Below are 14,832 nucleotides of genomic sequence, written 5' to 3' on the forward strand. Positions count from 1 at the left end.
GAAGGTCAGAGGGAGAAGCAGACTCCCTGCTGAGCAGGGAGCCCGATGCGGGACTCGATCCTGGGACTCCAGGATCATGACCTGAGCCGAAGGCAGTCGCTTAACCAACTGAGCCACCCAGGCACCCTACTAATTTTACTCTTGAGCAAAGGCATCTTTAATGTACCTTTAGAAGTTACTGTTCAAGGGCAACTCATAGCATCAAAGATACATATTTTAAGAATACTGATTTTAGAGGCAGACAGCTGGGGCCCTTGTATTTTTTCCTTAACTGGCTTTGTGATCTTGGATGACTTACTTATGTCTCTAGGCCTCAGTTTCCTCAGTTGTAAGATGGAGATCATAATATTGACTTTTTGAGTTTGTGGTGGGAATAAATGAGAAAATCCTGCCTAAGAGTTCAGCACAGCCTCTGACACACTGTAAGTTTTCTGGTCATAGTAGTGATTGAAGTTGCCCCATAGATTAAATGATCTGAGCATACTCAAGGACTGCCTCATTATTAGTACTTTGAAGATGTTGTAGTATACTGTACATTGTACAGATTTTCTTGATTTTCAAAAACTTGTGTAATGTTTTAATTTTGAATAATTAGAAATCAAATGCAGGCTGTTTCTTCCCTTTAAACTTTCAGTTATTTTATTGAAAATCTGACATGGAAGAAAATGGTTTAAAAACTAATCCTTTCGTGGGTGCCTGGGTGGCTCAGTCGTTAAGCGTCTGCCTTCAGCTCAGGTCATGATCCCAGGGCCCTGGGATTGAGCCCTGCATCGGGCTCCCTGCTCAGCCGGAGACCTGCTTCTCCCTCTCCCACTCCCCCTGCTTGTGTTCCCTCTCTCACTGTCCCTCTCTGTCTGTCAAATAAATAAATAAAATCTTAAAAAAAAATAATCCTTTTGTGTTGACATTCTAAGTGAACGTGATCATACATTTCAGTGAAGAAAGTAAGTTTTACTGAAGACTTTTATGACCCAACTTTCCCCATAAAGAAAATGTCTGTGGTCCAGGTAATATAAATCCATATAAGCAAGATGAGTTCTATCATATTCTAGCCTTATGCAAGCTAGGTTTCTACTGCCTTTGATAGGGTAGTATCAGTGCTCACCATGACTTCATCTGACATGGTTTCTTTTATACTTTCTATATTTATCCTTTTAGATCTTGGCACTTGTAGCTGTCAGAAAAGGCATGGACTACCTCTTCTCCCAACATGACCTCAGCTTCCTCGATGATGTCATTCCAGAAAAGGACAAGAAAAAGAAGGAAGATGAGAAGAAAAAGAAAAAGAAGAAAGGAAGTCTGGACAGTGACAATGATGATGTAAGGAACTTTCCAGAATTCCAAAGTAAAGCTAAAGAGATAAATGTGAAAAAAATATATATGTGAAATATATATATATATGTGAAATATATATATTATATACATATAATCCTTTATGTGAGATATGGCTGAGTTCCAAGAATGTTCACCTGGCTGGGTTACATGTCATTCTTCACTTTCCTTTGCCCTTTATTTTCTTTCCTTAGTTTTTTATATTTTCTGAAGTCTTTCTGTAGCCATTAATATACTAATAGCGATAAAAATGACTTCCAAAAGAAGCCCACCACATCTAAAGAACTCCAGTCTCCCATCTCATAGATAAAAAGGAAACTTGCTTCATAATGCTATAAAATGTATTTGTTTTGCTATTGATGATCCAGGATTTAAATATGAGCTAATAACTCAGTTATATGTAATTTCAAGACTGATGTGGACTAATACCTATGACCTCACCTCCGGTGATCTATGTATCCACTTGAGTAGGCTCTCCACCACAGTTCTCTTCTATTGTACTTATCCTCACATTGAACTTTGACATGATTTAAGATGATCTCTCTGTAACCCTTCAATGAAAAGGAAAGGGAATTGGAGCTTAGGGTCTTTATACATAATTGTAGTAGGCAGTTTTGTAGTCCAGATGATCCTCCTGCAATTGAGTGATTAAGTTGAGAAATAAAATTGTTGCCCATTTTTGTTTTTCTTTAGGAGACCATTTCACAGGTGCTCTAGTAGGGGTCTGTAATCAGTACTAGGAGAACAGCTGGGATTATTTCACACACACACACACACACACGCACGCACGCACGCACACACGCACGCACACACGCACAATTTATCCCAGTAGCCTTTTGAAAGGACTACCAAAATGACATTTTCTGTGTGAAGATTTGTTGTGGATTTTACACAGCACAGTATCCACATTCTAATTGCATCCCTGGTATACAGCTCTAAAGTGGGGATATTGTTAAGTTTTGGTGTCTCCTCTGTACTATGTCATCTTGAGTGATCATGCATACACGTCCTTACTTGCCATAACAGCTCTTTACAGTATATGTTTTTGTTCCTATTTTACAGGAGAAAATGTAGCCTGAAAAATGTAAAGTCATTTTTCTAAGTGTACACAGCCAATAGTGGCAAAGCCAAAACTCTAGTCCAGGCCTGTCTGGTTATTTCCAGCTGGTCAGGCTGTCTGATTGTATTCCTTGTGGAGAATTTAGAAATAGTGCAGTGAAGGAAGGCAACAGACAAAATTGGATTTCAGATAAATTGATCCAATAAAAAGAGGCTAAATATATGAGGCACATTTAGCTAAAGAGAAAAGAGTCCGAGGGAGCTTTTGTGACTGTCATCATCCATCTTCAATGAGAACAGGTGTATAGATTTTCTGTTTCCAGTGATGACGGAAAAAGAAATTGTGTTTAAATTGCAGTACAGATTAGGGTGCAGTGTTAAAAAGAATGATATGTTTACACATTGACTAGAAATCAAAATTTGAAATTAATTTCTAGACCACTCAAGACAAAAAAGAAAAAAGGAATGCCTGAAATACTGACATAATTGAAGTAATATTTCATCTTGAATTTTCAAAACAAGTATGCCAGTTGATGTACATGGACACCAAACTTAAAATTTATCACATATTACTAATATATGAACTAATATTATAGAATCCTCATCTCTAATCGTTTTTAAGAAAAAAATAATAAAATACCAACTTTTGAGATGTTTTAAATTTGTGTTCTCTGGTGTCAAAAGTTGGATCAGATGAGCTTCTGAGAAGTCCTTCAAATTCTTTATTTCAATTTTCAATAAATCATATTTTATTTAAACAATTCTATTATTTTATTAATGGTATTTACCGTTTCCAGCTCTGTATTTGCAACAGTTTTCTTGAAGATAATGTGTGATACTTGTTTCTTTTCTTTTCCTCTTTCTCTTCTTCCCCCAGCCCTCCCCAAAAAACAACAAGCTTGTGTATTTGTCTTAGTGAACTCAACCAGGCAATTTAGAATACATATGTGTAATAAGTTCTCTGTGTTGAGCTCATTATTTAGGGGCTCTCCTAGCATTCACCTGGTAATCAGGGGTGCTGGGGTCCATTGATAAAGAGAGCTACACAGGGGCACGGGCACGGCAGCTACAAAACTTTTATGCACAGATGTATTGAAAATTATGGCTTGGCAGTATTTTGAACCACTCAGTCATTTTTGGATCTGGCTGGTAGGCTATGGTTAAGGGTCAGCTTCCCACCTGTTCATCTATAAATGCTATTATTTGGAGAAACGTGTGAAATACTGTGATTAAAACTTGTCCTTCTTGACATTCTCATAAAGGTCCGTGCATGTGGCATCTTTTTTTTTGGTCAATTTAAGTGCAGTATCTTAGTCCTTTAAAATCATACTGTGGCCTATTACCCTCTTCAGATTCACCTTAAAAGAATTTTCAATGTATATAGTAGTCTGTATGTTAAGGTTTATTTTTTCTTTATTTTCTTTGACCTCTGGTTCTCCCCCCCCCCCCATCTTTCTGCTAAAGGGCATCTCTTTGGTACTTTCAGTTAAGGAATGGATTTGATCTTTTTGGTCCAAACATAGACTTGTATTCAATATAATGAATTCCTTAAAAAAGGAAGGGGTTAATCCTGTGAAAATATGTTATAGTTTTGGCTTTGGTGACCTGTTTTTTCAAACAGCCCCATGAATAGCTTCCTGATTTTATCATTTTATTTTGGTTGTGATTCTCTGCTTACCTGACAATCATAGGTACCTTCCTTTTGTTTATTTTCTCATGTTTTGCTAAGCTTTCAGATATTTTTGGTATAAACAAATTTAAATGAACCTTTAACTCTAAAGTAGTTTTGATGGAGTACTGGGGGGGGTTATTTTCAACTATACATCGAGGGCTCCTTGATAGTGAATGTTAGTCTTCTACCTGTCTTGGAAGGGAAGTCTTGGACATGGAATCAGAAAGCATAAATGAAACAAGAATTTCAAGACCATGTTCTGGTTGAGGGAGTTTACTAAATTTAATCTTTCACGTTGAGATTATTTACTTTACCCTACAACAAAGCCATAAGTATTTGTGGATTGGGAATCTAGCTTATGGAAAGCTTTACAGTTGTTTTAATTTACAGTGATCTCTCTTTGGTGTGGTTCTAGTTTTAATTGACTTTATCCCATTAACTCAGAAGAGAGGAAAACAAACATGAGAAAAATTGTGTAGAATTTGAAAAGTTAGCAAGTAAAAATGATTATGTCAAAGTCTTTTCTCCTTAGACAATGTAAGTGCTAATATGATAGGCTTGATCAATACTGGGAGAGAGGGAGGGCTGTATAGTAAAAACTTTCTAAAAATTGTTGTAAATTTCTTTCACAGTCTGATTGCCCATACTCAGAAAAAGTTCCAAGTATTAAAATTCCAATGGACATCATGGAACAGCAACCTTTCCTAAGTGATAGCAAACCTTCCGACAGTGAGTAGAACTAACCTCTTGCGTGTCTGCTCAAATATGATTTGCACTTGCAGAGAAGAAACTTTAGAATTATCATTTACATTAACTTTCCCTCTATTTTCTGTTTTTCTATGTGAAGATTCACACTTACTTACTATAAAACTTCAGTTTTACATTCCTTGAGCTTCATTCTCTTTCCTTTTATCCATAACCTATTAAGTTTTTGTTTGGTAGTCTTTTCTCTGATCCACACATCATCACCAGTTTCTTTCAATTGCTAAACTCATAGCTGTATTTTTAATTGATTTTTCATTTTTTTTCCACTGGTATTTAGAATTGCAGCCTGTAGTACTACATCACTGTCTGTTACTGTTTGTCTTCCTTAGGCTTTAGCCAATGACCAAATGAGCTCAGAGAGAAATTGCATCTAAATCATCAGTGAATCAATTGTTCATACTGAGCATTTGGAATAATTGTTATTTTCAATTAAATTAGTGATCATAAAATATTAATACAATTTTTTAGGTATTACTTATAAGATATGTGCCGTTTCTTCCTAATTTCCTTATTCCTTTTCTGCTCTTTCAAAAACACCTTTTTAACTGGACTGGTCTTTTGGGGTAATAGGTTGGTGGCTAAGGTGTAATGATTTCTGACACATCATCTTTTCTTCTGTAATTGGGGTAACAGGCCACTTGAAAAAGGGGACAACCGCTCTAGTAACATTAGTGAGTATCTCAAGCTTTTCCAATAGCAAGTAGCAATTGCTTCCAAACTACTTTCACTTTGGGGTGTCATTTGAAGAAAATATCTTCTTTTAGATCCAGATGCACTTCAAAGTCTACTGACCTATTAAGGGGGAAAAAGACAGTTGAGACACTTTTATTTCCATCTGACAATGCCACTTTGACTTCAGTAAGAGGTTACCAAGAGAAGTTTGGAATGAATGACTATTTATGAAAAATGGGTATATTAGTTATCTGTTGCTATGGAACAAATTACCACAGAATTTAGCAACTTAAAACAACAAACAAGTACTTCCTTATAACATTCCCGACATTCAGGAATGTAGGAACAGAGGATTTAGGTGGTTCTGTCTCTGGGTCTCTCGTGAGATTGTAGACGAGCTTTTGGCTGGGGCCAAACGTGAAGACAACAGGAACTGGGATCTGCTTCTAAGTTCACGTGGAAGGCAGTTGGCAGGAAGTTTCAGTTCCCCGGCCCCTGGGCACCTCCGTGGGGCTGCCCATCATATAGTTGCCTGCCCCCAGTGCCAGTGAGAATGGAGAGAGAAACCAAGACAGAAACTGCAGTCTTTTATCACTGAATCTCAGAAGTGACGTGCCATCACTTTTGCCATGTTCTTTTGGTCCCACACAGACCAACCCTGGTACAAAATGGGGAGGAATTACACGAGGACATGAATACCGGGAGGCTCAGGGAACAGCAGGGGTCACCTTGGAGGCTGGCTGCCACACTGGGTTTAGAGAACAGTCTCGCTTTGGTGTCCAGTCCGTAACCTATAACTTGTAACTGAGGCTAATTTCTTTTCAGTCCTATCAGCAGGATTTGGTTAATATTCCTTTTCTGAATTCAAGCTCCTCAAACCATATCCTGGCTTCAGTTTTCATTTTATTAATGCCAGAGCATTAATAGCAAAATGAAACTGAAAGGGACACAGCACATATGTCTTCTGTTGGCATCATGACCTGTTACAGCCTTTCTAGGTACAGTTTAAAGGCTGCTTCAAAAATAAAAAATAAAGCACCACCAGTTAGAATTCATGGAAATAGTTTATGTCAAATCAATTATTTAGTGCTAGTTGTTACTCATTCTCTCAAAAACCCATTAGAGGGATACATGGAAAATTGATATTAGAAATTTACTTAAGCAAAATATCTTTGGTCATCTAACTGAAATCTTTTCTAATGTCATATTAATCTTTTATAAGCCATGAAAGAACAAAATTAATAGTAGAGGTGCCTGATAATTAAGTTCCTCACAATCTTTTTCTCCCCCATGAATAACAGCAGGACAAAACTGTGGATGCTGAAGATGAAAGGAAATCCAAGGGCAAGGCTTAAGACATTAAGTAGATGCTCTAAAATTGATTGGCCTCCTGCCCCTTCATGGAAGAAAACAACAGTGGTCCATCCCAGAATACCTAGGGGAAATGAAACTAACAGATTTTTATCTTGGTCACCTAACTTAGTTTCTTAGCTCAATCCTATGTCTCTTGAAATTGTCCAGGGGTACCTGGGTGGCTCAGTTGGTTGAGCATCTGACTTGATTTTGGTTCAGGTCATGATTTCAGGGTCATGAGATCAAGCCCAGCTTCTCACTCAGCGTGGTGTCTGCTTGTCTTTCTCCCTCTGCTCCTTCCTCTGCTTGCGCATACTCTCCCTCTCTCCCTCTCTCTTTCTCTCTCAAATAAATAAATAAAATCTTAAAAAAAAAGAAAAAAGAAATTGTCTAAATTTGCCTCTCTCTTTCCAATTATAATGCATCAATTTTTACAAAGATTTTTATTTTTACTCTAATTTTATACATTACCGAAGGGTACTGTTCATGATTTAAAGAAATTTTTTTTTTCCAGGAGAAAGATCACCAACATTCCTTGAACGCCACACATCATGCTGATAAAATTCCTTTCCTTCAGTTACTCGGTATGCCAAGGTAAAGGACAACTCCGTGTTTTATGTTGTTCTGTGGGATGATTACCCCACAGAAATGTAGTCCATGGCAGATTATTGGCAGAACGCCTTGTTTTCCTTCCTGTCTCCAAACTATCTTGAATCAATTACCCAATCCCCAAACCTCACCCCAGGTTTTATGTAGAAAGTATTCTAAGAGACCTACTATACTTAGAAGTAATGGACACATTCAGTATCGTTAAGGTAAAGCCCAGGATCAATGTTTGCTTTTATCATTTCCATATCATCTCTGATTTAAGGGATAACCGCTGTTTTCTGGCAGCTCACCAGTAGTTTCCTTCCCTAATCTTAACACGGCTCTAGACATTTCAGATCTTCCTCGATTTTCCAAAAAGCAAAATCTTGGGACATTTTCTTCATGTAGGTCTATTTGTCCTTTGATTTCTGACGGTATCACCCACCTGTCAGTCCTCCTTCTTGATTTTTGTGATTTTTGTTTTTAATCTAAGTGTGAAGGTTTATGAAATTTTCTACTTGAATCTCTTGACTCTTTTGTACCTTCATCCCATTTAAAAAAATGTTTGTTTTGGGGGTACCTGGGTGGCTCAGTCGGCTAAGCGCCTGCCTTCGGCTCAGGTCATGATGTCAGGGTCCTGGGATCGAGCCCCGCGTCAGGCTCCCTGCTCGGCGGGAAGCCTGCTTCTCCCGCCCATTCCCCCTGCTTTTCTTCCCTCTCTCGCTGTGTCTCTCTCTGTCAAAATGAAATAAAATCTTTAAAACAATAAAAAAAGGTGTTTTTAATAAGGAGAGAGTAGGTAAGTAAAGAGAACAGAGAACATGTTCAGCTTCTGCACAATGCACATACATTTGACAGATGATAAAGGGAATCCGATTTACTTACTATTTCTTTTTTTCTTCTTTTTTCTCTAGTCCTCCTAGAACTCCAGTAAAAGTTGTGCCTCACATTAGGATAGAACTTGAGCCTGAAGACAATGATTATTTCTGGAGGAGCAAGGGAACAGAAACTACATTGTAACCTGTTTGTCTTTCTTCAAATGGACAGTTTTTGTTGTTAATGTTCTTGGGTTTTGTCTAGTTGTTTATTTTTTTAATTCTTGTTTTGTTTTGGTTTTTGGTCCTTGGCCAAATAATCTAGCACTCACTCTGCTTCTCTCTTGCATAGGTAGAATCAAGACAGTAGTGCACCGTTCCTTAAAAACATCTGAAGAATCCCCTCTTCTTTTTTTTTTTTTTTTTCAGATGTGTCCTCTGACATCCAAATTCCTTTGTCACTCAAGACACGCACAGACCCTGTGCTTTCCCTTTATTGAGCAGAGGGCAAAAGTATTAAGGCTTTTGTAACACCTTTGATTAAAACATTGAAGGAACTTACAACTTTAGCTTTGGAGCTGCGCTTACAGCTTGTGTGTCCGTCGGGCAGAAGAACCCGGGGCCCCCAGGCAGAGCCCCCCCTTGCTTATAGAGCTCTCCAGGACTGGAAAAAGTGCTGCTATGCTAATTTGCTCTTGCTTGTAAGCCCTCATCTTAGAGTTATCAGAAGAAGAAAAACTCAAGGTACTTTACTCCCTGTAGAGAAACTATTGCCATCATTGTAGCAAGTGCTAGAATATCCCTTTTTCCTATGCAACTTTTTTTAACCCTTTAATGAACTTATCTGTTGAGTACATTGAAGAATATTTTCTTCGTAGATTTTGTTGTTTAAATTATGGGGCCTAACCTGCAACTCATTTTTTGTCAATTTTTTAAACTTTTTTTTAATTACTGTAAAGAAAATGAATTTTTTCCTGCAGCAGGAAACATAGTTTTGAGTAGTTCTACCTCTTATTTGTAGCTGCCAGGCTTTCTGTAAAAATTGTATTGTATATAATGTGATTTTTACACACACATACACACACACAAATACACAACCTCTAAGGTAAGCCAGAGGGCTGGATCAGATTAAAAACACCATGTTTCTAAGCATCCATTTTTCCCTTTCTTTAAAAGAAACTTACTGTGCTATGAAGAGATTGAGGGAGAAGGGAGAAGCTCCTATGTAATGGGAATAACTGATGTCTTGATAATAGTAATATCCAGGCATAGATGCTGATTGTATTGCCATGTCGATGTCCTATACAGTATTGTTACACATTGTTTTCATTTTGAAATATTTGTTTGTGTACATACTCTGTGTGTGGCTGGTGCACATATGTGCAAAGTTGGAAAGAGACAGAGTGAAGGTAGGCGATGGGCAAAGTTATCCAGCCTCTTGTGTCAGTTTTCATAAAACCCAAACCACATAGGAAAAATCCATCAGAGGTCTAAGAGACTGACTAGTATACAAATGAGGGTAAATGTATTTTATTGCCGGATACCATCATTGATCCAAGAGCTCGTATTTACAATACAAAGTCCATAGGAATATTAATAGACAATTTACTTATCTATACAGTGTTTATGGGAATGCAGATAGATCTGCAGAGGTGTGTACATATATACACACACACATCCACACGTACATTTTAGCAATGCTCACACATGTTTTTAGGATGGAAAGGCAATTATTCCTTATGATTGGGACATCTAGAATATATATATATGTGTGTGTGTGTGTGTGTACATGTATTTCAAGGTACCATATTGAAATTTAGAAAAAAGAAAATTAGGCCTTTATTAACCAAATTTAGCATGTAATTTAAATGTAATGTTTTAAATAGACTGCATTATGTATTGTGAATCTGCATTAAAAATAACATTTTAAATATTGAATTCATAATTTTGGATTCATAGAACCATATTTGTGATCTATCTAAACTAAATATATCTAACTAGGAAGAGTACCAGAAGCAGGATGAAACCATGTATTTTGGTTTCATAATATGCACTTAGTGACTCCCACTCATTCTTACGTTAATTAAATTATAATTCTGTCCTCTTAAATTTTTGATTATAAAAACTTTATTACCCTGAATTAGTTGTTACTTTTATAGTATCTGATAATCTTAAAAGTTTAAACTTTATACAAGTTAGACATAAATGACCTGCAATTTTTTCATTAAAAGAAGCAGCAAATTACATGGTATTTGTTAAAAGCTTACATGCCAAGTTCTGGCATCACATTTGTTTTTAGAGTTCTCCTTAAAATGATTATACTATCTAGTTTTTTCATTACTCTAATATGAAACTATAAGAAGCTTTTTCTTTACCAAGGGAAGCATCAATAAAATGTCTAAGAGTCACACATAATAAATTTAGCCTAACGTATGATCTTATTAAATTAAAGACACTTTTTGTTCACTTTTATGAAGGCCCTGGATGTAACACTTTATTTTTCTGATCATGAATCAAGTATTTGAGGATTTGTGCCTCTCTCCATCTCTTTCAAAGAACTCCTGAAGCAACTTAACTCAATATTTCAGCCTTTGAGTAGATCTGAAGGCTATCTGCACCTCCACTTATGATCCATATTCTGTGACCAAAGGTTGAAATTCATGAAATGAATGCAGAACAGTACCTTCCGTTTGCTAAAAGTAACCGTTCATATCAAACCCTTTCAATATTTCAGAACCCAGGGAAGCTTTTAAAGAATCATTACTTTCAGAGGAACAGGAGTAGTTACCAAACAAGCAAACAAAACCCGCAGTCCATACAGAGCCACCGAATCATCTGTGTTTTAACTGAATTTACTCATTTTCTGAGAAGTTTAAATGTAAACTGAAAAAAAAAAATAGAAGATTTTTTTTTTTTTTTTTTTTTTTTTTTTTTTTTTTTACCAAGTATCTTTCCCTGGTGCGAATACAGAGACATGAAATATTGAAGTTGTTAGGAGTATAAGACTAAGGGCAACTCCCAAGATACCAAGCAGAAGTCCTGTGATTGTACAAACTGACTGTTGAAGAGATCACGGGGCCAAGAGTTGGCCTTATCAAAGGAGCATAAAGGCCTCTGGTTTTGCATTTGAAAGGAAAATCTCTTGGAGACGCTGTTTTCCTTGATAAAGATCACTCTTTTCTACTGTGTGAGACAGTGACTTGGAATCCGAACTATTTTCTGTGCCATAGGCAGTGGTGTTCCTGCCTCTTCTTCCAGTCAAGCAGGGGAGTGGGGGTGGGCGATGGAGGCTTCAAGATGTACAAAAACAAAAAACAAAACCCTCTCTGATCAGCCCCCACCTCAAAAAATGAGGGGTGGTGGGAGAAGTGATTATCTGCTCTCAGTAATTCAGTTCGTGTATATGTTATGCACATGCACCAACACACACAGAGTAAATCTTTTATCAGCTATACATTGCTGTTTAATACAGAGAACGATTGTCTTCCGAGTTTTTTGTTTTTTGTTTTTTTTTTTAACTGTGTTAAAGTACTTGAAATGTATTGACTGCTGACTATCCTTTAAAAACAAAACGAAACCATTTGAGTTGTATTACAGAGGTTGACATTGTTCAGGGATGGGACAAAGCTTTCTTCAATTCTTTTCATACCACTTAATGATTTTGGTGCAGGAACTTGAGATTTTCTTATTTATTCCATGATATTTCACATCCACTCTTCACAGCATGAGCATAAAGCCCAGTGGCACCAAGTGGCTGAATACAAATGATATTTTACAGCCCTTGACTGTCCGAAGGGCCTTGGGAGTTTTCAGATGATGATTTCACTGAGCTTCATTGCAGCCTGAAATAAAAAAAGTTGTATGATATATGCTAACCAGTCAAGTTGTGTTTTGACCAATTTGGATATGGCCTATTTCTTAGCTCATTTCTCTGTGCTCCATGGGTACATAACAAAAATCCTGAATTCTGTTTCCCAAGCAGATAATTGCAACTCAGGGCTAAAGTCATCCAGTGAAACTTTTAGAGCCAGAAGTTAACTTTGTCCCAGTCCTACAATGTGAAAAGAGTGAATAGTTGCCTCTTTTTAGCCATTTTCATGGCTGGTACATATCTGTACACCTTACTTTTCAGAATCAATACGCACTTTCAGATATTCTTATTTTTATTCTCTTAAGTCTTTATTAACTTTGGAGAAATGATGCATCTTTTTATTTTAAATGAAGTAGATCAACATGGTGGAACAAAATGATAAAGAACAGAAAACATTTCAATATATTACTAATGATTTTTTCCAATATAAAACCTAAAATTCCTATAACATAGTATTTTACAGTTTTATGAAGCTTTCTATTGTGACTTTTATGGAATTAAGAGATGAAGAAGATGAGATATTTTAGCATTTATATTTTTCAAAATTAAATGTATACTTAAAATAAAGTAACTTTATGCATTTATGAGTGTCAAGTGCTTCTGTTCAACTCTTCAAATAATTATTAAGTGGCTGTTCTTTTACTCTTTGGGTGTTACAGGGAATACAAAGATTTGAGTAAGTGAGAGTCCCGGACATTAGATGGCTTTTTAAAACTCAAGGTAGGAGGATAAAGTAAGTGTCCAAATTATATAAAATAAGAGATTGTAAGAATCATCTATTCAAGTATTAATGAAGTAGAATCATGCAAGGGTTCATAGCAAAAAAAAAAAAAAAGTCCAACTAAGAGCAATGGAACAATGGAGTGAATGATCAACTAATGAATGGATAAAGCAGATGCAGTATATCTCTATAATGGAGTATTACTCAGACATCCAAAAAATGAAATCTTGCCATTTGCAATGACGATGGAGCTAGAGAGTATTATGTTAAGTGAAAGAAGTCAGCCAGAGGAAGACAAATACCATATGATTTCACTCATATGTGGAATTTAAGAAAGAAAACAGATGAACACACGGGAAGGGGGAAAAGAGAAAAAAGGAGAGAGGGAAACAAACCATAAGAGACTCTTCAGATGGAGAACAAACTGAGAGTTGATGGAGGGAGGTGGGTGGGGGATGGGCTAGATGGGGGAGGGGTATTAAGGAGGGCACTTGTGATGAGCACTGGGTGTTGTGTGTAAGTGACAAACCACTGATCTCCACTCTAGAAACCAATATTGTACTCTGTGTTAACTAAAATTTAACTTAAAAAAAAGATGAATAAAGATATGGTATGTATATATATATATATATATAAATATAATGAAATATTACCCAGCCATCAAAAAGAATAAATCTTGCCATTTGCAATGACATGAATGGAGCTAGAGTATATTATGCTAAGCAAAATAGAGAAAGACAAATACCATATGATCTCACTCACATGTGGAATTTAAGAAACAAAACAGATGAAACATATGGGAGAAGGAAAAAAGAGGGAAACAAACCATAAGAGACTCTTAATGACAACAAACAGGGTTGATGGAGGGAGGTGGGTGGAGGATGGGCTAGTTGGGGGATGGGCATTAAGGAGGGCACTTGTGATGAGTGCTGAGTGTTGTATGTAAGTGATAAATCACTGAATTCTGCTGAAACTAATACTACACTGCATGTTAACTAAGTAGAATTTAAATACATTTTTTTAAAAAGCAATGGAATGGTTTCATTGAAAAAGTGTTATTATAATTTCTTTTATAAATAGTGAAATATAAAATGCCATTTTCTTGAATCCAGGATAATGTAGATAGTCAATTCTCAAAGCAAAAAACAAAACAAAAAAAACTGCTAAGGGGCGCCTGGGTGGCATGGCCGGTGAAGCGTCCAGCTCTTGGTTTTGGCTCAGGTCATGATCTAGGGTCCTGGGATTGAGTGACGTGGTGGGCTCCGTGCTCAGTGCGGAGTCTGCTTCAGATTCTCTCTCCCTCTCCCCCTGCTCACGTGCTCTCTCTCTTTCTCTCTCCAAAATAAATCTTTTAACTTCTAAGCATAAGCACTTTTTAAAAAATAATTATTCAAATGAACAAAATCTTGGAATGGTACTCCTCAGATGATACAAGACACATCCCACATACTTCTTCCTGCTGGGCCTATTCAGGCTTCCATGCAATATTTACAATTCTCTCGGAAACTTCAGTTCAGCCCCAAATTATAATCAGAGAGTGGTGGTTGGTTGCGGGTGGTGGGGAGCAAATGGAAGGGATGAGCAAGAACCATTGGTAGCAGTTAAAAAGTACATTTTAAAAAAAGATAATGAGACAGAGACATTATAACAATCTTTCAATCTGGAAATTTAATATCAAGGCAATAGCTCTGATAGTGGTAGTGGTGGCGAAAATGGGGTTTGGACTTTATCACTGAGCTGGAAGAAGTAGCAGAAGCCACACTCTGAACAGATAATGTGGGAGAATTTGATTAATTCTTCAATGTACCCACAGAGAATTCTAAATATTGTCATGTATAACAATAACTGAGTCCAGAAATTAGGATCAAGTTGTATTTAGTATGTTAGGGGGAAAAAATGGGCACTCCAACAGCTCTTCATCTTGCTACTTCACCTACCTGACCTACCTGAGAACAGGGAAGTAAAGTGCAGAGGCCTCTGAACT

At 36.8% G+C, this 14,832-nt stretch overlaps 1 protein-coding gene across 8 annotated transcripts in view; it reads left to right on the top strand.

Annotated features, from left to right (window-relative positions):
- The window catches only part of SLC4A4 (solute carrier family 4 member 4), a 335,807-nt gene extending 324,617 nt beyond the window's left edge, over window positions 1-11,190 (top strand). For 7 of the 8 annotated variants that reach the window (XM_073891772.1, XM_073891773.1, XM_073891770.1 and 4 more), the window contains 4 exons: window positions 1,159-1,320; window positions 4,696-4,792; window positions 7,368-7,447; window positions 8,356-11,190. In XM_073891772.1, the coding sequence (XP_073747873.1) occupies window positions 1,159-1,320; window positions 4,696-4,792; window positions 7,368-7,411 (303 nt within the window). In that variant the 3' untranslated portion in view covers window positions 7,412-7,447; window positions 8,356-11,190. The remainder of the gene's footprint in view (window positions 1-1,158; window positions 1,321-4,695; window positions 4,793-7,367; window positions 7,448-8,355) is intronic. The other variant, XM_073891777.1, reaches the window with a different exon arrangement.
- The last annotated feature ends 3,642 nt before the right edge of the window (window positions 11,191-14,832 follow it).

Source organism: Callorhinus ursinus, unplaced genomic scaffold (assembly GCF_003265705.2).
Source record: "Callorhinus ursinus isolate GAN/ISIS: 27379988/994484 unplaced genomic scaffold, GSC_fseal_2.0 scaffold4, whole genome shotgun sequence".
NCBI lineage: Eukaryota > Metazoa > Chordata > Mammalia > Carnivora > Otariidae > Callorhinus > Callorhinus ursinus.